Below are 27,259 nucleotides of genomic sequence, written 5' to 3'. Positions count from 1 at the left end.
CCGCGGAGGACCCCAGAAGAGGAGTCAGGAGCGCCGCGGAGGGATCCCAGAAGAGGAGGAGTCAGGAGCGCCGCGGAGGGACCCCAGAAGAGGAGTCAGGAGCGCCGCGGAGGACCCCAGAAGAGGAGTCAGGAGCGCCGCGGAGGGATCCCAGAAGAGGAGGAGTCAGGAGCGCCGCGGAGGACCCCAGAAGAGGAGTCAGGAGCGCCGCGGAGGGATCCCAGAAGAGGAGGAGTCAGGAGCGCCGCGGAGGGACCCCAGAAGAGGAGGAGTCAGGAGCGCTGCAGAGGGACCCCAGAAGAGGAGGAGTCAGGAGTGCTGCGGAGGGACCCCAGAAGTGGAGTCAGGAGTTCCCGCGGAGGGACCCCAGAAGAGGAGGAGTCAGGAGTGCCGCGGAGGGACCCCAGAAGAGGAGTCAGGAGTGCCGCGGAGGGACCCCAGAAGAGGAGGAGTCAGGAGTGCCGCGGAGGACCCCAGAAGGAGTCAGGAGCGCCGCGGAGGACCCCAGAAAAAGAGTCAGGAGCGCCGCGGAGGACCCCAGAAAAGGAGTCAGGAGCGCTGTGGAGGACCCCAGAAGAGGAGGAGTCAGGAGCGCCACAGAGGGACCACAGAAGTAACAGAACACAGCTGCTTTGCAAAATCATTTCTAAATCCTGTATTTCACTATATAAGATCCGATTACTGGTAAAAATAAGTGTGAAATGCGGTGGGTGTAACAAGATGTCCACTTGCCGACTTCTCACTGTATCCTTACTATGGGCGAGTGCGAAGTGTACCAAGATGGCGGCGACGGAACGTCACTTCCGTTAAAACATGTATGTGTTCTGCCAAATTCTCCAACCCATCGGGCGGAAGTGAGCGCACGGCGGGAAGGGGCGGGGCCTCGCTCTGGTCACCTGGAGACAGTTGCCCGGGCAGCGGAGGCCGCGTCACTCTAACTTCCGGCCCAGAGAATCAGGTGAGTCCCGAGCAACGGGAGAGGGGGAGGGGGGCCTGTGTGTACCGGGCACACTCCCCCCCCCCCCCCATGTCCTCCTCTCTGAGGAGTATAGTGACCGCACTGGGGTGGGGGATGTTCTCACCCCCCATCTCTATCCTCGGAGTTCCAGGGACAGGAAGTGATAGAAAAATCTCCCCCAAACCATTCACAGGATTCTGGCATTAAAGTGAAACCCCGGGACCAATCATATATATATATAGAGTGGGGGAGGGTCTGTACACTGTGCCATCTCCGCTCATCGCTCCATCTATACAGCCATTGTAAACATTTATCATCCAATCACACGAGTCCCTGCACTCTGTACTGGTGTATTGTTATGTCACATGGGAGTACTCAGGGGTGGGGTCATTAGAGGTGATGTCATACCCAGGGGTGGGGCCATTAGGGGTATGAGGGAGTACTCAGGGGAGGGACCATTAGAGGTGATGTCATACCCAAGGGTGGGGTAATGGGGTACCCAGGGATGGGGCCATTAGGGGTATAAGGGAGTACTCGGAGGAGGGATTATAAGGGGCATCCAAGAGTACTCAGGGGAAGGGCTCTTAGACGTGTCAGGAGTTATCAGGGGAGGGACGATTAGGGGCATCAAGGAGTACTCTGGGGAGGGGCCATTATGGATGTCAGGGAGTACCCAGAAGGGGCTATTAGAACTGATGGGGTATACAAGGACCTCAGTTGCGCCCCCTGTATACACACATCATCACATTACTTACTGTGTGTTACTGTGAGTTATTTGCTGAGATATACTGGAGATGATCCTGCCTTGACACTGTCATCCAATCACAGGAGACCCTGCAGTCTATGTGTATCACCAGCCCCCCCCCCCCAGGCTGCTATCCTCCAAGCACACAAGTCCTTGCTTGCAGTCCGTATTGGTGTATTGTATCACATGATCCCTGCCGTACTGCCATCATCCAATCACATGATCCCTGCCGTACTGCCATCATCCAATCACAGGATCCCTGCCGTACTGCCATCATCCAATCACATGATCCCTGCCGTACTGCCATCATCCAATCACATGATCCCTGCCGTACTGCCATCATCCAATCACATGCTCCCTGCCGTACTGCCATCATCCAATCACATGATCCCTGCCGTACTGCCATCATCCAATCACATGATCCCTGCCGTACTGCCATCATCCAATCACATGATCCCTGCCGTACTGCCATCATCCAATCACATGATCCCTGCCGTACTGCCATCATCCAATCACATGATCCCTGCCGTACTGCCATCATCCAATCACATGATCCCTGCCGTACTGCCATCATCCAATCACAGTATCCCTGCCGTACTGCCATCATCCAATCACAGGATCCCTGCCGTACTGCCATCATCCAATCACAGGATCCCTGCCGTACTGCCATCATCCAATCACAGGATCCCTGCCGTACTGCCATCATCCAATCACATGATCCCTGCCGTACTGCCATCATCCAATCACATGATCCCTGCCGTACTGCCATCATCCAATCACATGATCCCTGCCGTACTGCCATCATCCAATCACATGATCCCTGCCGTACTGCCATCATCCAATCACATGATCCCTGCCGTACTGCCATCATCCAATCACATGATCCCTGCCGTACTGCCATCATCCAATCACATGATCCCTGCCGTACTGCCATCATCCAATCACATGATCCCTGCCGTACTGCCATCATCCAATCACAGTATCCCTGCCGTACTGCCATCATCCAATCACAGGATCCCTGCCGTACTGCCATCATCCAATCACATGATCCCTGCCGTACTGCCATCATCCAATCACATGATCCCTGCCGTACTGCCATCATCCAATCACATGATCCCTGCCGTACTGCCATCATCCAATCACATGATCCCTGCCGTACTGCCATCATCCAATCACATGATCCCTGCCGTACTGCCATCATCCAATCACAGGATCCCTGCCGTACTGCCATCATCCAATCACAGGATCCCTGCCGTACTGCCATCATCCAATCACAGGATCCCTGCCGTACTGCCATCATCCAATCACATGATCCCTGCCGTACTGCCATCATCCAATCACAGGATCCCTGCCGTACTGCCATCATCCAATCACAGGATCCCTGCCGTACTGCCATCATCCAATCACAGGATCCCTGCCGTACTGCCATCATCCAATCACATGCTCCCTGCCGTACTGCCATCATCCAATCACATGATCCCTGCCGTACTGCCATCATCCAATCACATGATCCCTGCCGTACTGCCATCATCCAATCACATGATCCCTGCCGTACTGCCATCATCCAATCACAGGATCCCTGCCGTACTGCCATCATCCAATCACAGGATCCCTGCCGTACTGCCATCATCCAATCACATGATCCCTGCCGTACTGCCATCATCCAATCACATGATCCCTGCCGTACTGCCATCATCCAATCACATGATCCCTGCCGTACTGCCATCATCCAATCACATGATCCCTGCCGTACTGCCATCATCCAATCACATGATCCCTGCCGTACTGCCATCATCCAATCACATGATCCCTGCCGTACCGCCGTCATCTAATAACAGGATCCTTGCCATGCCTCCATCATCCAATCACAGGAGTCCTTGCAGTGTTTATAATTCTGGTTCTTTTTCTCTCTTGTTGCGGATTGGAGGGAAGGAATGGCGGCCCACCAGGAGGTGACGATGTACGATGATGAAGTGAGGTAATGTCCCACCTACAGGAAGGGCCCCTCCACTCCTTTCCTGTATACAGCCCCTCCCCCACACAGGAAATCACAATGTTGGCCTAACAGCTTTCAGACATTAAAGAGGAACTCCGCTAAGCACCGGCATTGATTTACTAACACTGGAGCACACAGGATCTGGTGCAGCTCCACATAGAAACCAATCAGCTTCCAGGTTTTATTGTCAAAGCTTCATTGAAGAACCTGAAGTCAGAACCTGATTGGCTGCCATGCAGAGCTGTACCCGATTCTGAACTCTCCAGTAATTCTCCCCCATCTGATGGCAGTCACCTCCATGAATGTATACTGACTGGTCATGGGATCCCCCTCCCCCCTGACGGAACTAACAAAACAAATGAACAGCTGTGTGTAGTCCCACCCATCGGCAGCTTGTGATTGGCTGTCTGTGGTGGGGGCGGAGCACAGCATGGCTCCCCTGACTCCGGGAGATCTTAAAGGAAACGCAATTCAAAAGCTTCACTTATATATTTATAGAAAACAAATCTGCGGCAGGACCGCTAAATGGTGCGAGAAATTCTGAACCCGGAGGATCACCATGGCAACAGACTAGGATGTCCGCTCACGTATTCCTGTCCTGAGGAGATTCCTTTAATGCAAAGCCGACGGTGACAACAAATTGTCTGCAGTGTCCCCAACTCCGCCATTAGACATTTCCTAGAAGATTTAGTTTGGAGCGGAGTTCTTCTTTAACCTGAAAGCTGCAATTCAACTGCTATGAGGAGCTGAGATCCAATAAATGAGGCTGATTGTGTATGTATTTACCCCCCCCCCCCCCGTTTGTATCTGCCCCACCCCTATACAGTCTCCCATCTACCCCCCCCCCCCTTGTACATCTTCCTTACCCCTCGTGTACACCCCACCCCCCACACAGTCTCCCATCTGCCCCCATACATTCTCCTACCCCCCCCACACATTTCTCTCTCTGCCTACCTCCCCCTTGTGTACAGTGGGGGGAATAACGATCCTCTCCCCTGTGGATTGTGTAGGTTTTGCCCACTTACATAGAAATGAAGGGTCTATAATTGTTATCAGAGGTGTATTTTATATGATGGAGACAGAAGATCAACCAAAAATACAGAAAAATCACACAATACAGATGTTATAAATGGAGTTCAGTGAGTAAAATAAGTATTTGACCCCCTTAGTAGTTGGTGGAGAAACCCTTGTTGGTGATCACAGAGGTCAGACATTTCTTGTAGGTGGTGATGAGGTTTCCACACATCTCAGGAGGGATTTTCTCCTCTCTTCTCTACAGATCTTCTCTAAATCCTGAAGGTTTCTTGGCAACTCGAAGTTTCAGCTCCTCCATACATTCTCCATAGGATTAAGGTCTGGAGACTGGATAGGCCACTCCATGACCTTCATGTGCTTCTTCTTGAGCCTCTCCTTTGTTGCCTTGGCGGTATGTTTTGGGTCATTGTCATGCTGGAAGACCCATCCATGACCCATCTTCAGTGTTCTGGGTGAGGGAAGAAGGTTCTCATCCAAGATCTTACAATACACGGCCCGTCCATTGGCCCCTCGATGGGGCAAAGTCGGCCTGGACCTTTATCAGAGAAACCGCCCCAAAGCCTCATGTTCCCCCCTCCGTGTGTGACTGTAGGGATGGTGTTCATGTTCCCACCTCCATGTGTGACTGTAGGGATGGTGTTCATGTTCCCCCCTCCGTGTGTGACTGTAGGGATGGTGTTCATGTTCCCCCCTCCGTGTGTGACTGTAGGGATGGTGTTCATGTTCCCCCCTCCGTGTGTGACTGTAGGGATGGTGTTCATGTTCCCCCCTCCGTGTGTGACTGTAGGGATGGTGTTCATGTTCCCCCCTCCGTGTGTGACTGTAGGGATGGTGTTCATGTTCCCCCCTCCGTGTGTGACTGTAGGGATGGTGTTCATGTTCCCCCCTCCGTGTGTGACTGTAGGGATGGTGTTCATGTTCCCCCCTCCGTGTGTGACTGTAGGGATGGTGTTCATGTTCCCCCCTCCGTGTGTGACTGTAGGGATGGTGTTCATGTTCCCCCCTCCGTGTGTGACTGTAGGGATGGTGTTCATGTTCCCCCCTCCGTGTGTGACTGTAGGGATGGTGTTCATGTTCCCCCCTCCGTGTGTGACTGTAGGGATGGTGTTCATGTTCCCCCCTCCGTGTGTGACTGTAGGGATGGTGTTCATGTTCCCCCCTCCGTGTGTGACTGTACGGATGGTGTTCATGTTCCCCCCTCCGTGTGTGACTGTAGGGATGGTGTTCATGTTCCCCCCTCCGTGTGTGACTGTAGGGATGGTGTTCATGTTCCCCCCTCCGTGTGTGACTGTAGGGATGGTGTTCATGTTCCCCCCTCCGTGTGTGACTGTAGGGATGGTGTTCATGTTCCCCCCTCCGTGTGTGACTGTAGGGATGGTGTTCATGTTCCCCCCTCCGTGTGTGACTGTAGGGATGGTGTTCATGTTCCCCCCTCCGTGTGTGACTGTAGGGATGGTGTTCATGTTCCCCCCTCCGTGTGTGACTGTAGGGATGGTGTTCATGTTCCCCCCTCCGTGTGTGACTGTAGGGATGGTGTTCATGTTCCCCCCTCCGTGTGTGACTGTAGGGATGGTGTTCATGTTCCCCCCTCCGTGTGTGACTGTAGGGATGGTGTTCATGTTCCCCCCTCCGTGTGTGACTGTAGGGATGGTGTTCATGTTCCCCCCTCCGTGTGTGACTGTAGGGATGGTGTTCTTGGGCTCATAGTCACCATTTTTCTTCCTCCACACACGGCGAGTCGAGTTGATGCCAAAGAGCTGAATTTGGTCTCATCTGACCACAGAACTTTCTCCCCAATCCTTCTCTGAATCATTTAGATGTTCATTGGCAAACTTCAGACGGTCCTGTACATGTGTCTTCCTGAGGAGGGGGACCTGTACATGTGTCTTCCTGAGGAGGGGGACCAGTACATGTGTCTTCCTGAGGAGGGGGACCTGTACACGTGTCTTCCTGAGGAGGGGGACCTGTACACGTGTCTTCCTGAGGAGGGGGACCTGTACACGTGTCTTCCTGAGGAGGGGGACCTGTACATGTGTCTTCCTGAGGAGGGGGACCTGTACACGTGTCTTCCTGAGGAGGAGGACCTGTACATGTGTCTTCCTGAGGAGGAGGACCTGTACATGTGTCTTCCTGAGGAGGGGACCTGTACATGTGTCTTCCTGAGGAGGGGGACCTGTACACGTGTCTTCCTGAGGAGGAGGACCTGTACATGTGTCTTCCTGAGGAGGAGGACCTGTACATGTGCCTTCCTGAGGAGGGGGACCTGTACATGTGTCTTCCTGAGGAGGGGGACCTGTACATGTATCTTCCTGAGGAGGGGGACCTGTCCATGTGTCTTCCTGAGGAGGGGGACCTGTACATGTGTCCTCCTGAGGAGGGGGACCTGTACATGTGTCTTCCTGAGGAGGGGGACCTGCACATGTGTCTTCCTGAGGAGGAGGACCTGTCCATGTGTCTTCCTGAGGAGGGGGACCTGTACATGTGTCTTCCTGAGGAGGGGGACCTGTACATGTGTCTTCCTGAGGAGGGGGACCTGTACATGTGTCTTCCTGAGGAGGAGGACCTGTACATGTGTCTTCCTGAGGAGGAGGACCTGTCCATGTGTCTTCCTGAGGAGGGGGACCTGTCCATGTGTCTTCCTGAGGAGGGGGACCTGTCCATGTGTCTTCCTGACGAGGGGGGCCTGTCCATGTGTCTTCCTGACGAGGGGGGCCTGTCCATGTGTCTTCCTGACGAGGGGGGCCTGTCCATGTGTCTTCCTGAGGAGGAGGACCTGTCCATGTGTCTTCCTGAGGAGGGGGACCTGTCCATGTGTCTTCCTGAGGAGGGGGACCTGTCCATGTGTCTTCCTGACGAGGGGGGCCTGTCCATGTGTCTTCCTGACGAGGGGGGCCTGTCCATGTGTCTTCCTGAGGAGGGGGACCTGTACATGTGTCCTCCTGAGGAGGGGGACCTGTACATGTGTCTTCCTGAGGAGGGGGACCTGTACATGTGTCTTCCTGAGGAGGGGGACCTGTACATGTGTCTTCCTGAGGAGGGGGACCTGTACATGTGTCTTCCTGAGGAGGGGGACCTGTACATGTGTCTTCCTGAGGAGGGGGACCTGTACACGTGTCTTCCTGAGGAGGGGGGACCTGTACATGTGTCTTGCTGAGGAGGGGGACCTGTCCATGTGTCTTCCTGAGGAGGGGGGCCCGTACATGCGTCTTCCTGAGGAGGGGGACCTGTCCATGTGTCTTCCTGAGGAGGGGGACCTGTACATGTGTCTTCCTGAGGAGGAGGACCTGTACATGTGTCTTCCTGAGGAGGAGGACCTGTACATGTGTCTTCCTGATGAGGGGGACCTGTACATGTGTCTTCCTGATGAGGGGGACCTGTACATGTGTCTTCCTGAGGAGGGGGACCTGTACACGTGTCTTCCTGAGGAGGGGGACCTGTACACGTGTCTTCCTGAGGAGGGGGGACCTGTACATGTGTCTTGCTGAGGAGGGGGACCTGTCCATGTGTCTTCCTGAGGAGGGGGGCCCGTACATGCGTCTTCCTGAGGAGGGGGACCTGTCCATGTGTCTTCCTGAGGAGGGGGACCTGTACATGTGTCTTCCTGAGGAGGAGGACCTGTACATGTGTCTTCCTGAGGAGGAGGACCTGTCCATGTGTCTTCCTGAGGAGGAGGACCTGTACATGTGTCTTCCTGATGAGGGGGACCTGTACATGTGTCTTCCTGAGGAGGGGGACCTGTACATGTGTCTTCCTGATGAGGGGGACCTGTACATGTGTCTTCCTGATGAGGGGGACCTGTATATGTGTCTTCCTGATGAGGGGGACCTGTACATGTGTCTTCCTGAGGAGGGGGACCTGTACATGTGTCTTCCTGATGAGGGGGACCTGTACATGTGTCTTCCTGATGAGGGGGACCTGTACATGTGTCTTCCTGAGGAGGGGGACCTGTACATGTGTCTTCCTGATGAGGGGGACCTGTACATGTGTCTTCCTGATGAGGGGGACCTGTACATGTGTCTTCCTGATGAGGGGGACCTGTACACGTGTCTTCCTGAGGAGGAGGACCTGTACATGTGTCTTCCTGATGAGGGGGACCTGTACATGTGTCTTCCTGAGGAGGGGGACCTGTATATGTGTCTTCCTGAGGAGGGGGACTCGCCGTGTTTGGAGGAAGTCATGGAGTGGCCTAGCCAGTCTCCAGACCTTAATCCTATAGAAAATGTATGGAGGAGCTGAAACTTCGAGTTGCCAAGAAACCTTCAGGATTTAGAGAAGATCTGTAAAGAAGAGAGGAGAAAATCCCTCCTGAGATGTGGAAACCTCATCACCACCTACAAGAAACGTCTGACCTCTGTGATCACCAACAAGGGTTTCTCCACCAACTACTAAGTCATGTTTTGCTTGGGGATCAAATACTTATTTTACTCACTAAAACTGCAACTCCATTTATAACATTTGTATCATGTGATTTTTCTGGATTTTTGGTTGATCTTCTGTCTCCATCATATAAAATTCACCTCTGATAACAATGATAAACCCTTCATTTCTATGTAAGTGGGCAAAACTTATACAATCTGCAGGGGAGACGATCGTTATTTTCCTCACTGTACATCTGCCCCATACCTTCCCCTCACTGCCCCCCGGTGTTATATCGAAAGGGAGAAGAATCTCATTGGTCGTAATTAGCACAGAGTGCGCTTCTTGTTGATTTTGATTTCAATGTCTTTACCTGGAGATCTCTACAGTCTGGATCCAGGGACCAGACCATTCCCACTCCATGTATGACCCGGGACAGACATTACAGACCATTCCCACTCCATGTATGACCCGGGACAGACATTACAGACCATTCCCACTCCATGTATGACCCGGGACAGACATTACAGACCATTCCCGCTCCATGTATGACCCGGGACAGACATTACAGACCATTCCCGCTCCATGTATGACCCGGGACAGACATTACAGACCGTTCCCACTCCATGTATGACCCGGGACAGACATTACAGACCATTCCCGCTCCATGGGTGACCCGGGACAGACAATACAGACCATTCCCGCTCCATGGATGACCCGGGACAGACATTACAGACCATTCCCGCTCCATGAATGACCCGGGACAGACATTACAGACCATTCCCGCTCCATGAATGACCCGGGACAGACATTACAGACCATTCCCGCTCCATGGGTGACCCGGGACAGACAATACAGACCATTCCCGCTGCATTGGTTGATCTGGGACAGACATTATAGACCATTCCCGCTCCATGTATGATGCGGGACAGACATTATAGACCATTCCCGCTCCATGTATGACCCGAGACAGACATTATAGACCATTCCCGCTCCATGTATGATGCGGGACAGACATTACAGACCATTCCCACTCCATGTATGATCCGGGACAGACATTATAGACCATTCCCACTCCATGGATGATCCGGGACAGATGATACAGACCATTCCCACTCCATGGATGATCCGGGACAGACATTATAGACCATTCCCACTCCATGTATGATCCGGGACAGACATTACGGACCATTCCCGCTCCATGTATGATCCGGGACAGACATTATAGACCATTCCCACTCCATGGATGATCCGGGACAGACATTACGGACCATTCCCACTCCATGGATGATCCGGGACAGACATTACAGACCATTCCCACTCCATGTATGATCCGGGACAGACATTACAGACCATTCCCGCTGCATTGGATGATCCGGGACAGACATTACAGACCATTCCCACTCCATGTATGATCCGGGACAGACATTACAGACCATTCCCGCTCCATGTATGATCCGGGACAGACATTACAGACCATTCCCGCTCCATGTATGATCCGGGACAGACATTACAGACCATTCCCGCTCCATGTATGACCCGGGACAGACATTACAGACCATTCCCACTCCATGGATGATCCGGGACAGATGATACAGACCATTCCCACTCCATGGATGATCCGGGACAGACATTATAGACCATTCCCACTCCATGGATGATCCGGGACAGACATTACGGACCATTCCCACTCCATGGATGATCCGGGACAGACATTACGGACCATTCCCACTCCATGTATGATCCGGGACAGACATTACAGACCATTCCTGCTCCATGTATGACCCGAGACAGACATTATAGACCATTCCCGCTCCATGTATGATGCGGGACAGACATTACAGACCATTCCCACTCCATGTATGATCCGGGACAGACATTATAGACCATTCCCACTCCATGGATGATCCGGGACAGATGATACAGACCATTCCCACTCCATGGATGATCCGGGACAGACATTATAGACCATTCCCACTCCATGGATGATCCGGGACAGACATTACGGACCATTCCCACTCCATGGATGATCCGGGACAGACATTACAGACCATTCCCACTCCATGTATGATCCGGGACAGACATTACAGACCATTCCCGCTGCATTGGATGATCCGGGACAGACATTACAGACCATTCCCACTCCATGTATGATCCGGGACAGACATTACAGACCATTCCCGCTCCATGTATGATCCGGGACAGACATTACAGACCATTCCCGCTCCATGTATGATCCGGGACAGACATTACAGACCATTCCCGCTCCATGTATGATCCGGGACAGACATTACAGACCATTCCCGCTCCATGTATGATCCGGGACAGACATTACAGACCATTCCCGCTCCATGTATGACCCGGGACAGACATTACAGACCATTCCCGCTCCATGTATGACCCGGGACAGACATTACAGACCATTCCCGCTCCATGTATGACCCGGGACAGACATTACAGACCATTCCCGCTCCATGTATGATCCGGGACAGACATTACGGACCATTCCCGCTCCATGTATGATCCGGGACAGACATTACGGACCATTCCCGCTCCATGTATGATCCGGGACAGACATTACAGACCATTCCCGCTCCATGTATGATCCGGGACAGACATTACGGACCATTCCCGCTCCATGTATGATCCGGGACAGACATTATAGATGGTACAAATGGAAAAAATATACCGCGCTAGGAAAAAACGTGAAAACAAATAAACTATATGTGAAACAGGCAGCAGCAATAGATGTGATATAACACCCAACAGATATACAGAAATAGAAAACTGCGCCAACCCTATACTAAACTAAAATAAATAACAAAAAATAGTGTCAAAATATGTAAGTAATTATCATTAAATGATTATAACGATAAAAAAACTTAAGTGCATAAAGAACACAGCAATACATAAAGAAAAAATAAAAGTCCAATCATGGAAAGTTCATATGTGAGTCCAGATAAGCGTTTGTGACACCACAGTGATTCAACACAATCCAAAAGCGCATAAAGTGCCCGTCACCGTATATTGAATGCGCTTACCAGAAAATAAACAAATTAGGGCGTTTGTATATATTCGATGGGTCCCATCAAAAGATATCCTCCTTTTTAGTGGGTCAGCTCTCCATCTCCCAATAGTACCTTCCAGATATTAATATACTCCGTGGTCCCAATAGGGAGCTCAGTAATTGCCAAAAAAGAAAGGAGCTAACATGGCATAATATCGTTTGGACAGTTTATTAAAAGAAAAAAAGTAGCACACTTACATGTGGATGGATAAAATACAGCTTGTATAAACAGTACATAAAAAGCCGGCCGGCAAACAGGAGCCCGTCCTCCTCTCCAACAACGTGGTGGCGTCACTGCGTGCCCTCCCAGACGCGTTTCGTCATACCTGACGTTGTCAATGGGATATTATGCCATGTTAGCTCCTTTCTTTTTTGGCAATTACTAAGCTCCCTATTGGGACCACGGAGTATATTAATATCTGGAAGGTACTATTGGGAGATGGAGAGCTGACCCACTAAAAAGGAGGATATCTTTTGATGGGACCCATCGAATATATACAAACGCCCTAATTTGTTTATTTTCTGGTAAGCGCATTCAATATACGGTGACGGGCACTTTATGCGCTTTTGGATTGTGTTGAATCACTGTGGTGTCACAAACGCTTATCTGGACTCACATATGAACTTTCCATGATTGGACTTTTATTTTTTCTTTATGTATTGCTGTGTTCTTTATGCACTTAAGTTTTTTTATCGTTATAATCATTTAATGATAATTACTTACATATTTTGACACTATTTTTTGTTATTTATTTTAGTTTAGTATAGGGTTGGCGCAGTTTTCTATTTCTGTAGACATTATAGACCATTCCCACTCCATGGATGATCCGGGACAGACATTATAGACCATTCCCACTCCATGTATGATCCGGGACAGACATTACAGACCATTCCCACTCCATGTATGATCCGGGACAGACATAGACCATTCCCACTCCATGTATGATGCGGGACAGACATTACAGACCATTCCCACTCCATGTATGATCCGGGACAGACATTATAGACCATTCCCACTCCATGTATGATGCGGGACAGACATTACGGACCATTCCCGCTCCATGTATGATGCAGGACAGACATTACAGACCATTTCCGCTCCATGTATGATGCGGGACAGACATTACGGACCATTCCCACTCCATGTATGATCCGGGACAGATGATACAGACCATTCCCACTCCATGTATGATCCGGGACAGACATTATAGACCATTCCCACTGCATGTATGACCCGGGACAGATGATACAGACCATTCCCACTCCATGTATGATCCGGGACAGACATTATAGACCATTCCCACTGCATGTATGACCCAGGACAGACATTACAGACCATTCCCACTCCATGTATGATCCGGGACAGACATTATAGACCATTCCCACTGCATGTATGACCCGGGACAGACATTACGGACCATTCCCACTCCATGGATGATCCGGGACAGACATTATAGACCATTCCCACTGCATGTATGACCCGGGACAGACATTACAGACCATTCCCACTCCATGTATGATCCGGGACAGACATTACAGACCATTCCCGCTCCATGTATGACCCGGGACAGACATTACAGACCATTCCCACTCCATGTATGATCCGGGACAGACATTACAGACCATTCCCTCTCCATGTATGATCCGGGACAGACATTATAGACCATTCCCACTCCATGTATGATGCGGGACAGACATTACGGACCATTCCCGCTCCATGTATGATGCAGGACAGACATTACAGACCATTTCCGCTCCATGTATGATGCGGGACAGACATTACGGACCATTCCCACTCCATGTATGATCCGGGACAGATGATACAGACCATTCCCACTCCATGTATGATCCAGGACAGACATTATAGACCATTCCCACTGCATGTATGACCCGGGACAGATGATACAGACCATTCCCACTCCATGTATGATCCGGGACAGACATTATAGACCATTCCCACTGCATGTATGACCCGGGACAGACATTACAGACCATTCCCACTCCATGTATGATCCGGGACAGACATTATAGACCATTCCCACTGCATGTATGACCCGGGACAGACATTACGGACCATTCCCACTCCATGGATGATCCGGGACAGACATTATAGACCATTCCCACTGCATGTATGACCCGGGACAGACATTACAGACCATTCCCACTCCATGTATGATCCGGGACAGACATTACAGACCATTCCCGCTCCATGTATGACCCGGGACAGACATTACAGACCATTCCCACTCCATGTATGATCCGGGACAGACATTACAGACCATTCCCACTGCATGTATGACCCGGGACAGACATTACAGACCATTCCCACTCCATGTATGATCCGGGACAGACATTACAGACCATTCCCACTGCATGTATGACCCGGGACAGACATTACAGACCATTCCCACTCCATGGATGATGCGGGACAGACATTACAGACCATTCCCTCTCCATGTATGATCCGGGACAGACATTACAGACCATTCCCACTCCATGGATGATGCGGGACAGACATTACAGACCATTCCCTCTCCATGTATGATGCGGGACAGACATTACGGACCATTCTCGCTCCATGTATGATCTGGGACAGACATTATAGACCATTCCTGGTCCATGTACCACTCTGTGAAAATGGAGAGCTTTAAGCTATGCAGGTGGAGGTAAAACTTCTTGGACACTTTATATCCCCCCCCCCCCATTGTATTTCAATGCCGTCCGCCAATCACAATTCAGTGTGTGGCTCCTGTACAGTTTACCGCTTCAATCACCTGTACTGGTGATTATGGGGGTGGGGCTATGTCACAGATTTCGGGTCCCAGGGTGCTGTGGGCCTGGGCTGTGTCAGGATTGTATAGAACCTTCTTGTTCTGCTTATTATAAAGTTGTTCTTGTTTGTCAGAACTACGGATCGTTTCATTGTTCTGGGGACATTTCCTCATCACTGGGACCTTCACCAGGGAATAAAGGCAAATAAATGAAATCGGCTTTTTCCTCATTTGATGTCCCAATTGTATCCATGGAGCTATTTATCTTTTTTTCCCTAATTCTATTGGTCAGTAAAATGTGATAATAAATGTAGAGTATCCCCCGTATATCAGGAATGTGTTCTCCTCACCTGCGGTCCGAGTCTCTTCTTCTGCAGACCTCTAATCCCTCTGTGTGGTGTGAAGCTCCTCTAATCCCGGAGATCATTATCATCTTACTGAGTCCGGTAATCAGTACTGAGGACGCCCCCCCCCCCGTACACCATGTGACCCCATCCCCCCCCTTCGTCTCCCTACAGATCACGATACGGCCGTCTGGAGAAAATGACTGACCTGGTGGCCGTGTGGGAAGTCGCTCTCAGTGATGGCGTCCATAAGATTGAGTTTGAACACGGCACCACGTCGGGGAAGAGAGTGGTCTATGTGGACGGGAAGGTAAGACCCCCCTTCTGTGTACAAGGATATAAGATATGATATATATGGATGTGCCCAAAATTCCCCCCCCCCTGGGGTAGAAATGGGGAGATATTGGCATTATAATTGGAGATATGACTGATGATACCATAAAAATGTTTCGTATTTTCAGATAGTGATTATATGAAGCCAATTATTATCAGATTTTTTGGCTTATTTTAAAATCATAATAACAGAAATCCCCCCCCCCCCATGGCCCTGATGAAAAGTACAGACGCAGAAGGCGGCACACAGGTTACAATGCCATTAAAGGTTCATTTCCCACATCTGTGGCTTTTTACATTACATTATTTGGTGTCTGTGTATAAATTGTCAATGAGTTTGTTAGTTCTCACATAGATGCATTGAGCAGACTGGATACTGAGCCACGGGGAGCAGAAAAGAACTTTCAAAAGACCTGCGTAACCAGGTAATGGAACTTTATAATGATGGAAAAGGATATAAAAAGATATCCAAAAGCTTGAGTATGCCAGTCAGTACTGTTCAATCACTTAAGAAGTAGAAAATTCAGGGATCTCTTGATACTGAGCCAAGGTCAGGTAGACCCAGAAAGGTTTCAGCTACAACTGCCACAGGAATTGTTTGGGATACAAAGAACCCCCCCCCCCCCACAGGGAGAAATACTGGCTGCTCTGGAAAAAGACAGTGTGGTTGTTTTTAAGGAGCACAATACGATGATACTTGGACAAAAATGAGCTGCTTGGTGGAGTTGCCAGAAAAGAAGCCTTTACTGTATCAATGCTACAAAAAAAAGCCCGGTTACAATATGGCTGACAACACCTTGGCACATCTCGCTGGACTTTTTTGTGGAATTGGCTCAGTAAAGGCTTCCTTCTGGCGACTCCACCATGCAGAGCATTTTTGTTCAGGTATCATTGTATTGTGCTTCTTCAAACAACCACGCCGTCTCTTGCCAGAGCAGCCAGTATTTCTCCTGAGGTTACCTGTGGGGGGTTTTTCTTTTGTATCCCGAAAAATCCTTCTGGCAGTTGTGGCTGCAATTTTTTTTTAGTCTACCTTAATATGTGATTGAACAGTACTGACTGACCTATTCAAGGCTTTGGATATCTTTTTATATACTTTCCCATCTTTATAAAGTTTTGTTACCTTGTTACGCAGGTCTTTTGACAGTTCTTTTCTGCTCCCCCTGGCTCAGTATCCAGCCTGCTCAGAGCATCTACATTACAGATAACAAACTCATTGGCTATTTATACACCGATTCTAATTGTGATTTAAAAAGCCACAGAATGTGTGATGTCTCTATTTTTAATTGGCATTGTACCCTCCTGTGCGAGTTCACAGTGCACATTGCCATCTGTCAACCAATCCGGGGGTGTCATTAACATTGTAATGACACCCACAGCGATTCGCAGAATGCAGTGTGAACTTTCTGCAGGAGAGAAACGATGCTGGAACCAGCGATGTAATCACACTGGTTCCCGCATCGCATCGGTGTGAACCTAGGCTTAATCAGACCCTACTCCTCCTGATCTGTACTGTGTTTGGCCACGTTTCACACCTGTTGACGTCCTCTGCCATCAATCATTTTGATCCTGGGCATTCTAAGAAAAAACACATCCCAGCCTCCTTTTGGACATGCATGCTAAAACAACTGATCAGTAGTTTGCAATGCTAAAATCTGCAGCACTCAGTGGCCTACATGTAGGAGCATACATGTGTAAAGGGATGCCGGGATGTGTTCTTTCATATAATGCATAGGAACAGCATGCACGTTTAAAGGGATGCCAGGATGTGTTCTTTCATATAACACTCAGGCTTTTAAAGGAGTTCTGAGGCAGAGTACTGATGTTTACAGGAGTCTGCCAGCCCCTCCCACCAATCGTGGAGCAGAAACCAGCAGACAGACCTGGGGGGTGACATCACTGGGTCTCAGAAAAGTTTTCTGAAGGAAAAAAATTATTTGATTAAAGAATTTTAATAGAAAGTTGATGGGGGAGGGGGAACCAGGGAAGGTATTATCTGCACACATTACACTGCAGCGGTGTCGGAGTAAATGAAGCCTTTCCCATGATGCATTGTGTCTGGTCCTTGTATATTGTGCCCCGTCATACCGGCACGTTATGTAGTGTCCTCAGATCACACGGTGTACGGGAGATGACGTGGGGTCATGTTGTGTCTCGGGGTGGCAGGAGATCATCCGGAAGGACTGGATGTTTAAGTTGGTGGGGAAGGAGACGTTTCCAGTGGGAGCCGCGCAGACGAAGGCCACCATCAACATCGACGCCGTCAGCGGCTTCGCCTACGAATACACGCTGGAGGTCAACGGCAAGAGCCTGAAGAAGTACATGGAGAACCGATCCAAGACCACCAACACCTGGGTGCTGCACCTAGACGGGGAGGACTGCAGGGTGGTGCTGGGTGAGTGGTCCCGTCATCTGCATGTGTCTGCCCACCCCCCCCCGGAATACAAATCCATCCGCTCCACCCCCCCTGGGACTATATAAATCCCGCTCCACCCCCCTCGGGAATATACAAAACCCACTCCACCCCCTGGGAATATACAAATCCTCGCCCCTCCCTCTGGGAGTATACAAATCCCACTCTACCCCCCCCCCGGAATATAAATCCCGCTTCACCCCCGAATCCACCCTCCCTCCAGGGAATATTAATCTTGCATCCACCCCCGGGAATATACAAATCCCACTCCACCCCCCCCCGGGAATATACAAATCCCACTCCACCCCCCCGGGAATATACAAATCCCACTCCACCCCCCCTGGGAATACAAATCCCACTCCACCCCCCCTGGGAATACAAATCCCACTCCACCCCCCTGGGAATAAAAATCCCACACCCCCCTGGGAATACAAATCCCACTCCCCTGTATTGTCTGAGACCAGATTGAATAGAGTTGGATGATGATTTCCTGTTTCTTATATTGCAGAGAAGGACACGATGGATGTTTGGTGTAATGGAAAGAAGCTGGAGACAGCGGTAAGTGCTTCACCCCCCCCCCCCCCCCCACATTACACACACACCCGATCACATGATATTTATTTATACATTTATTTTTTATTTTTTTATTGATTAGCTTATTTAAGATGAAGAAGATTTGGCCTTATAAATGCCATAAGTAGTAATGCTGCACCTTGTAGTGCCTATGAAAAGGTCCTGTACTACAGCATTAGAATGAAGCGCACACATGGAAGTCATCTGTAGGACCCGCCAACATTCATCCCGTGTGTCCCGCTGCCTGTCCGATCTCATGAGCCGCTTCTGTTGCACAGATAGGCTTGAAAACCAGCATCCGATCCGCCAGCCAATGGCTACGAGCGCTTACTGATAGGGGAGGAGCCGTCCCCCAGCACAGCCAGGGAGATCGCTGCACTAACATTGCTTGTGTTAGCACAGCGATCCTTTAGTTTTTTTTTTTTGTTCAGCACGCTGGGTTGGATGACAAAAATCTTGTAGTGTGTAGCAAAATTTAGTGTGCGGAGTGATCCCTGGGTCAGTATGGAGCCTCTGATGATAGCAGGAGGGATCCCCGGGTCAGTATGGAGCCTCTGATGATAACGGGAGGGATCTCTGGGTCAGTATGGAGCCTCTGATGATAACGGGAGGGATCCCGGGTCAGTATGGAGCCTCTGATGATAACGGGAGGGATCCCTGGGTCAGTATGGAGCCTCTGATGATAACGGGAGGGATCCCTGGGTCAGTATGGAGCCTCTGATGATAACGGGAGGGATCCCCGGGTCAGTATGGAGCCTCTGATGATAACGGGAGGGATCCCCGGGTCAGTATGGAGCCTCTGATGATAACGGGAGGGATCCCCAGGTCTGTATGGAGCCTCCGATGATAACGGGAGGGATCCCCGGGTCAGTATGGAGCCTCCGATGATAACGGGAGGGATCCCCGGGTCAGTATGGAGCCTCCGATGATAACGGGAGGGATCACCGGGTCAGTATGGAGACTCTGATGATAACGGGAGGGATCACCGGGTCAGTATGGAGACTCTGATGATAACGGGAGGGATCCCCGGGTCAGTATGGAGCCTCCGATGATAACGGGAGGGATCCCCGGGTCAGTATGGAGACTCTGATGATAACGGGAGGGATCCCCGGGTCAGTATGGAGACTCTGATGATAACGGGAAGGATCACCGGGTCAGTATGGAGACTCTGATGATAACGGGAGGGATCCCCGGGTCAGTATGGAGCCTCCGATGATAACGGGAGGGATCCCCGGGTCAGTATGGAGACTCTGATGATAACGGGAGGGATCCCCGGGTCAGTATGGAGACTCTGATGATAACGGGAGGGATCACCGGGTCAGTATGGAGACTCTGATGATAAAGGGAGGGATCCCCAGGTCAGTATGGAGCCTCTGATGATAAAGGGAGGGATCCCCGGGTCAGTATGGAGCCTCCGATGATAACGGGAGGGATCACCGGGTCAGTATGGAGACTCTGATGATAACGGGAGGGATCACCGGGTCAGTATGGAGACTCTGATGATAACAGGAGGGATCCCCGGGTCAGTATGGAGCCTCTGATGATAACGGGAGGGACCCCCGGGTCAGTATGGAGACTCTGATGATAACGGGAGGGATCACCGGGTCAGTATGGAGACTCTGATGATAACGGGAGGGATCCCCGGGTCAGTATGGAGCCTCCGATGATAACGGGAGGGATCCCCGGGTCAGTATGGAGACTCTGATGATAACGGGAGGGATCCCCGGGTCAGTATGGAGCCTCTGATGATAAAGGGAGGGATCCCCAGGTCAGTATGGAGCCTCTGATGATAAAGGGAGGGATCCCCGGGTCAGTATGGAGCCTCCGATGATAACGGGAGGGATCACCGGGTCAGTATGGAGACTCTGATGATAACGGGAGGGATCCCCGGGTCAGTATGGAGCCTCCGATGATAACGGGAGGGATCCCCGGGTCAGTATGGAGACTCTGATGATAACGGGAGGGATCACCGGGTCAGTATGGAGACTCTGATGATAACGGGAGGGATCCCCAGGTCAGTATGGAGCCTCCGATGATAACGGGAGGGATCCCCGGGTCAGTATGGAGACTCTGATGATAACGGGAGGGATCCCCGGGTCAGTATGGAGCCTCTGATGATAAAGGGAGGGATCCCCGGGTCAGTATGGAGCCTCTGATGATAACGGGAGGGATCCCCGGGTCAGTATGGAGCCTCTGATGATAGCGGGAGGGATCACCGGGTCAGTATGGAGCCTCTGATGATAAAGGGAGGGATCCCCGGGTCAGTATGGAGCCTCTGATGATAAAGGGAGGGATCCCCGGGTCAGTATGGAGCCTCTGATGATAGCGGGAGGGATCCCCGGGTCAGTATGGAGCCTCTGATGATAGCGGGAGGGATCCCCGGGTCAGTATGGAGACTCTGATGATAGCGGGAGGGATCCCCGGGTCAGTATGGAGCCTCTGATAGCGGGAGGGATCCCGGGTCAGTATGGAGCCTCTGATGATAATGGGAGGGATCCCCGGGTCAGTATGGAGCCTCTGATGATAACGGGAGGGATCTCCGGGTCAGTATGGAGCCTCTGATGATAACGGGAGGGATCCCCGGGTCAGTATGGAGCCTCTGATAATGGGAGGGATCCCCGGGTCAGTATGGAGCCTCCGATGATAACGGGAGGGATCCCCGGGTCAGTATGGAGCCTCTGATGATAGCAGGAGGGATCCCCGGGTCAGTATGGAGCCTCTGATGATAGCGGGAGGGATCCCCGGGTCAGTATGGAGCCTCCGATGATAACGGGAGGGATCCCGGGTCAGTATGGAGCCTCTGATGATAACGGGAGGGATCTCTGGGTCAGTATGGAGCCTCTGATGATAACGGGAGGGATCTCCGGGTCAGTATGGAGCCTCTGATGATAACGGGAGGGATCCCCGGGTCAGTATGGAGCCTCTGATAATGGGAGGGATCCCCGGGTCAGTATGGAGACTCTGATGATAACGGGAGGGATCCCCGGGTCAGTATGGAGACTCTGATGATAACGGGAGGGATCACCGGGTCAGTATGGAGACTCTGATGATAAAGGGAGGGATCCCCGGGTCAGTATGGAGACTCTGATGATAACGGGAGGGATCCCCGGGTCAGTATGGAGCCTCTGATGATAAAGGGAGGGATCCCCGGGTCAGTATGGAGCCTCTGATGATAACGGGAGGGATCCCCGGGTCAGTATGGAGCCTCTGATGATAGCGGGAGGGATCACCGGGTCAGTATGGAGCCTCTGATGATAAAGGGAGGGATCCCCGGGTCAGTATGGAGCCTCTGATGATAAAGGGAGGGATCCCCGGGTCAGTATGGAGCCTCTGATGATAAAGGGAGGGATCCCCGGGTCAGTATGGAGCCTCTGATGATAAAGGGAGGGATCCCTGGGTCAGTATGGAGCCTCTGATGATAAAGGGAGGGATCCCCGGGTCAGTATGGAGCCTCTGATGATAACGGGAGGGATCCCCGGGTCAGTATGGAGCCTCTGATGATAACGGGAGGGATCCCTGGGTCAGTATGGAGCCTCTGATGATAAAGGGAGGGATCCCCGGGTCAGTATGGAGCCTCTGATGATAGCGGGAGGGATCCCCGGGTCAGTATGGAGACTCTGATGATAGCGGGAGGGATCCCCGGGTCAGTATGGAGCCTCTGATAGCGGGAGGGATCCCCGGGTCAGTATGGAGCCTCTGATGATAACGGGAGGGATCCCCGGGTCAGTATGGAGCCTCTGATGATAACGGGAGGGATCCCTGGGTCAGTATGGAGCCTCTGATGATAAAGGGAGGGATCCCCGGGTCAGTATGGAGCCTCTGATGATAGCGGGAGGGATCCCCGGGTCAGTATGGAGCCTCTGATGATAGCGGGAGGGATCCCCGGGTCAGTATGGAGACTCTGATGATAGCGGGAGGGATCCCCGGGTCAGTATGGAGCCTCTGATAGCGGGAGGGATCCCGGGTCAGTATGGAGCCTCTGATGATAATGGGAGGGATCCCCGGGTCAGTATGGAGCCTCTGATGATAACGGGAGGGATCTCCGGGTCAGTATGGAGCCTCTGATGATAACGGGAGGGATCCCCGGGTCAGTATGGAGCCTCTGATAATGGGAGGGATCCCCGGGTCAGTATGGAGCCTCCGATGATAACGGGAGGGATCCCCGGGTCAGTATGGAGCCTCTGATGATAGCAGGAGGGATCCCCGGGTCAGTATGGAGCCTCTGATGATAGCGGGAGGGATCCCCGGGTCAGTATGGAGCCTCCGATGATAACGGGAGGGATCCCGGGTCAGTATGGAGCCTCTGATGATAACGGGAGGGATCTCTGGGTCAGTATGGAGCCTCTGATGATAACGGGAGGGATCTCTGGGTCAGTATGGAGCCTACGATGATAACAGGAGGGATCCCCGGGTCAGTATGGAGCCTCCGATGATAACGGGAGGGATCTCTGGGTCAGTATGGAGCCTCTGATGATAACGGGAGGGATCCCCGGGTCAGTATGGAGCCTCTGATGATAACGGGAGGGATCCCCGGGTCAGTATGGTGCCTCTGATGATAACGGGAGGGATCCCCGGGTCAGTATGGAGCCTCTGATGATAACGGGAGGGATCCCCGGGTCAGTATGGAGCCTCTGATGATAACGGGAGGGATCCCCGGGTCAGTATGGAGCCTCTGATGATAGATGATACATGATCTGATCTTGTCCTGTTTGTCATACAGTTATATTTTATACATAGACCCCCCCCTCCCCCCCGGTGTACCCAGATTTCTAGAACACGCAGGAATGTTATACACACTGGTATAGGAAGTTGTCTTCTTATATGGATAAAACATGAATAAAACTTTATTGATATAAACAATGTGTAGGAAGCCAATCTTTATTCATATCAGAGCGGTCACATTGTGTGTTCTGTGTGTGTTCTGTGCACAGGGGGAGTTTGTAGAAGACGGTACGGAGACGCACTTCAGCATCGCCAATCACGATTGCTGCATCAAGGCGGTGAGCAGCGGCAAGCGGCGGGAAGGGATCATCCATACACTGATTGTGGACGATTGTGAAATCCCGGAGAGCGTGGAGTAACTCGTCACCGCAGATCTCCAGATTCTGATCAGGGACTGATAGTCGTCATGTTTAACCCTTTCCCACGGACTGTAGTGCCCCCTGGAGGGTGTAGCTGGTTAGTGCCGGTCCTTTATATGGGTGTGCGGACCCTGGGATGGGGGGGGCAGACCAATCACAGAGCTGTACAGAGGTCACATGGAATGACGCTTCCAGGCCTATTTATAAAGATCGATGGTTGGATTTGGGTTTTCCTCCAATGATTTCTGTTTATTTATAAAGCTGCTCTGGGCCGTTTCCTGTGTTTCAGCAACATCTGTTTTACAGGAAACTCCTCAATTTATTGCTTTTTATTTATTTTTTCTTATCACTTTAAAGTGGAACTCCAACCAAAGTCAGACTGACGCACTGCATTCTGTAAATATCAGTGACACAGCAGTTTGTTTTCCCTGTCACATGACATTACCTGTTGATCCTGCCAGTAACAATCCTTTTCTAATTCTCCTTCCTGTGACCAGACCGTTCATTGGGTAGTGAGATCACAGGGCGGTATTGTCACCCTCTAGACGGGGGACTCTTAGAGTGATAGGTAGATGTGAGAAATTAGGTCCCACCCCCCCCCCCCCCCCCCGAGGAAACCTTTTTATATTGTTACAAAAACCTGTTTTTATTTATTTTCTTTTGGAAGAAAGTGAAGCCATATGACTAAAAGCTGACAGTTGTAAGCCCCTCCCCCTATCCCACCCCTGTAAGTGGCAATTGTGTTGGACCGCTTTTTAGGAAGTGGGACAATAACAGATATACTGGCAGGATCAACAAGGGAACTGATACAGGGGAAGTACAGAACCCGCTGATTAGATCCGGCCTTCCCTTCAGTCTTGCACAGTAGTGGAGTTGCTTGCTCTGGTTTCCCCGCACACTGTGAGCTTCCTGGGAGAGTCAGGGAAGGTAAAATAGAAGCGGATTACATTTCAGCTTTAATTCCACCAGCAGCCGCATCCTCTGTCATTTGTGCCCAGAGTTCCTCTTTACACCATTCGCAGTCCCTCCTATCTCATGTATGGAGGTGGAGAAGAGACTTTCCTCCAGGAAGATTCCTTTATTTTTCACTTGTCAGATATGTAATGATCAGTGAGGGAGGTTGGGGGAGGGGCTTTTATCTCCCCGATCTTTATAAATAGGCCCATTTGTACGGTGCCCGGAGGGTGTCGGGACTCTCCCATATAGAGGGGAGGGGTGTTGTAGATCTCAGGAATAGTGACTTGGCTGCCATGAGAATAAATCTACAGTGCAGTGTCACAGGCTCCGTATAATGTGATGATGGCTTCCCTCTTATGTCAGAGGAGGACGGGTCCGTGTGATTGGTGCACATGTCAGAGGAGGACGGGTCCGTGTGATTGGTGCACATGTCAGAGGAGGACGGGTCCGTGTGATTGGTGCACATGTCAGAGGAGGACGGGTCCGTGTGATTGGTGCACATGGCAGAGGAGAACGGGTCGGTGTGATTGGTGCACATGGCAGAGGAGGACGGGTCGGTGTGATTGGTGCACATGTCAGAGGAGAACGGGTCGGTGTGATTGGTGCACATGTCAGAGGAGGACGGGTCCGTGTGATTGGTGCACATGTCAGAGGAGGACGGGTCCGTGTGATTGGTGCACATGGCAGAGGAGGACGGGTCGGTGTGATTGGTGCACATGGCAGAGGAGGATGGGTCGGTGTGATTGGTGCACATGGCAGAGGAGGACGGGTCGGTGTGATTGGTGCACATGGCAGAGGAGGACGGGTCGGTGTGATTGGTGCACATGGCAGAGGAGGACGGGTCAGTGTGATTGGTGCTCATGTCAGAGGAGGACGGGTCAGTGTGATTGGTGCTCATGTCAGAGGAGGACGGGTCAGTGTGATTGGTGCTCATGTCAGAGGAGGACGGGTCAGCGTGATTGGTGCACATGGCAGAGGAGGACGGGTCAGCGTGATTGGTGCACATGGCAGAGGAGGACGGGTCAGCGTGATTGGTGCACATGCCAGAGGAGGACGGGTCAGTGTGATTGGTGCACATGGCAGAGGAGGATGGGCTTGTGTAGTAAGTCAGCGTGCATATCAGAGGGGGCAGGGTGCTCGGGTAGATTGGCACACATGTCAGGGGAAGATGTGCTGGTGTGGTAGATTGTTGCACATGAGAGGAAGGTTGGTGCCCATATCGGAGCACGGGCCAGTGTGGTAGATTGGCACATGTATATCAGCATATGACAGGCTGATATGGAAGATTGGTTGCGTATCTGAGAATGGGCTAGTGTGGTAGGTGGGTGCTCATATCGGAGGCAGATAGGATGGGCCGGAGCGATCGTGTAGGTGCATGAAGAGCAGGGGCCAATTTGGTAGTTGACTGCAGATATTTGGAGGAGGATGGATTGGTGTGGTAAGTTGGTGCATATATCAAAGGAGGATGGGCCGGCGTTAGAGATTGGTGCATATATCAGAGGAGGATGGTCTGGTGTGGTAGGTTGGTGCATATATAGGACGACATTGGGTTGGTGTGGTAGATCGGTACACGTTTTGGAGGATGGGCCAGTGTGGTAGATGGGCACACATATTGGGGGGGGGGGTCGGTGCACATAGAGGCAGATGTGCTGGTGTGGTAGGTTGGTACATGTATCAGAGAAGGGCAGCCCAGTGTGGTAGGTTGGGACACATGTCGGAAAATGATGGCCTGGTGTGTTAGGTTGGTACACATATTGTAGGAAGATGGGGCGGTGTGCTAGAAGGGCAGTGTGGTAAATTGGTGCACAAATTGGAGGAGGATGGGGTAGGTTTGCTACACATCTTGGAGGAGGATGGGCCGGTGTGCTAGATGGGCATGCATATCGGAGGAGGATGGGTTATTGTTTTAGGTTGGCACACATCGGAGGGGTTGTCGGTGTTGTAAGTTGGTACACATATCGGAGGAGGACGGGGTAGGTTGGTGCTCAGAAGCCATAACACAGCCCACACCCTCCTGTTAGACTTCCCCCCTCTATGTGGCAGAACCCAACATTCACATTGTGTCCCTCCCCCCTCTGTGAAGCTCCTCCTCTGACACAGGGCGGGTCACACACCTCCTGGCGGTGCAGCGATCGCTGCGTCTTCATGTAGCGCAGGATCCCGGTGATGGGGCGCGTCCCGTAGACTTCATGTATACAATGTTATATATGTTCTATGATGTAAATATTACAGATATTTTTGTTTTAGGAAATTTTTTACTTTGATTCTCTCTGTATCTTCCTCCATCGGTGTTGCTGCTCACATTACAATAAACTTTTGTTTTCATTTTGTCTTTATTCTCCAAAACTTCAATTCCTGGAGGAGACACTGTGAGGTCTGACATGGGGTGTCTCCACCATTCCCAGCCACTAAGATAGAGCTATTGGACCTTATTAGGTGAGGAGAATGAGGCCAGTGGCAGATCAGTTGAGAAGGAACACTGTACATATGGGGGAGGTAGCCATTTTTTTTATATGGCACTTGGTGTTCATCTTACTGGCCTGGAGAACGGGGGTTGGATGGGAGAGGAGAGGCTGAGGGAAGAGAGCATGGATATTCTAGAAAGCCTGGTAGATGGTTTAGGGGAGTCA

The 27,259-nt window shown here is 51.3% G+C and overlaps 1 protein-coding gene across 2 annotated transcripts; it reads left to right on the top strand.

Moving 5' to 3' along the window:
• The first annotated feature begins 851 nt into the window (after positions 1 to 851).
• Positions 852 to 26,957, top strand: FAIM (Fas apoptotic inhibitory molecule). 2 transcript variants are annotated; one of them, XM_077474752.1, is made up of 6 exons: positions 861 to 958; positions 3,631 to 3,681; positions 15,447 to 15,582; positions 17,772 to 18,000; positions 18,527 to 18,576; positions 23,523 to 26,957. In XM_077474752.1, the coding sequence occupies exons 2-6, from the start codon at positions 3,638 to 3,640 to the stop codon at positions 23,670 to 23,672; spliced, it is 609 nt and encodes a 202-aa protein (XP_077330878.1). In that variant the 5' UTR covers positions 861 to 958; positions 3,631 to 3,637; the 3' UTR covers positions 23,673 to 26,957. The 2 variants fall into 2 exon arrangements, with proteins under 2 accessions (XP_077330879.1, XP_077330878.1); XM_077474753.1 differs by lacking the exon at positions 3,631 to 3,681 and having other exon boundaries at positions 852 to 958.
• Positions 26,958 to 27,259: the final 302 nt, after the last annotated feature.

This window comes from Lithobates pipiens, unplaced genomic scaffold (assembly GCF_037356315.1).
Source record: "Lithobates pipiens isolate NorthernLeopardFrog02 unplaced genomic scaffold, aLitPip1_a1.2 Scaffold_126, whole genome shotgun sequence".
Taxonomy (NCBI): domain Eukaryota; kingdom Metazoa; phylum Chordata; class Amphibia; order Anura; family Ranidae; genus Lithobates; species Lithobates pipiens.
This window is presented reverse-complemented; position numbering and strand designations above follow the sequence as displayed.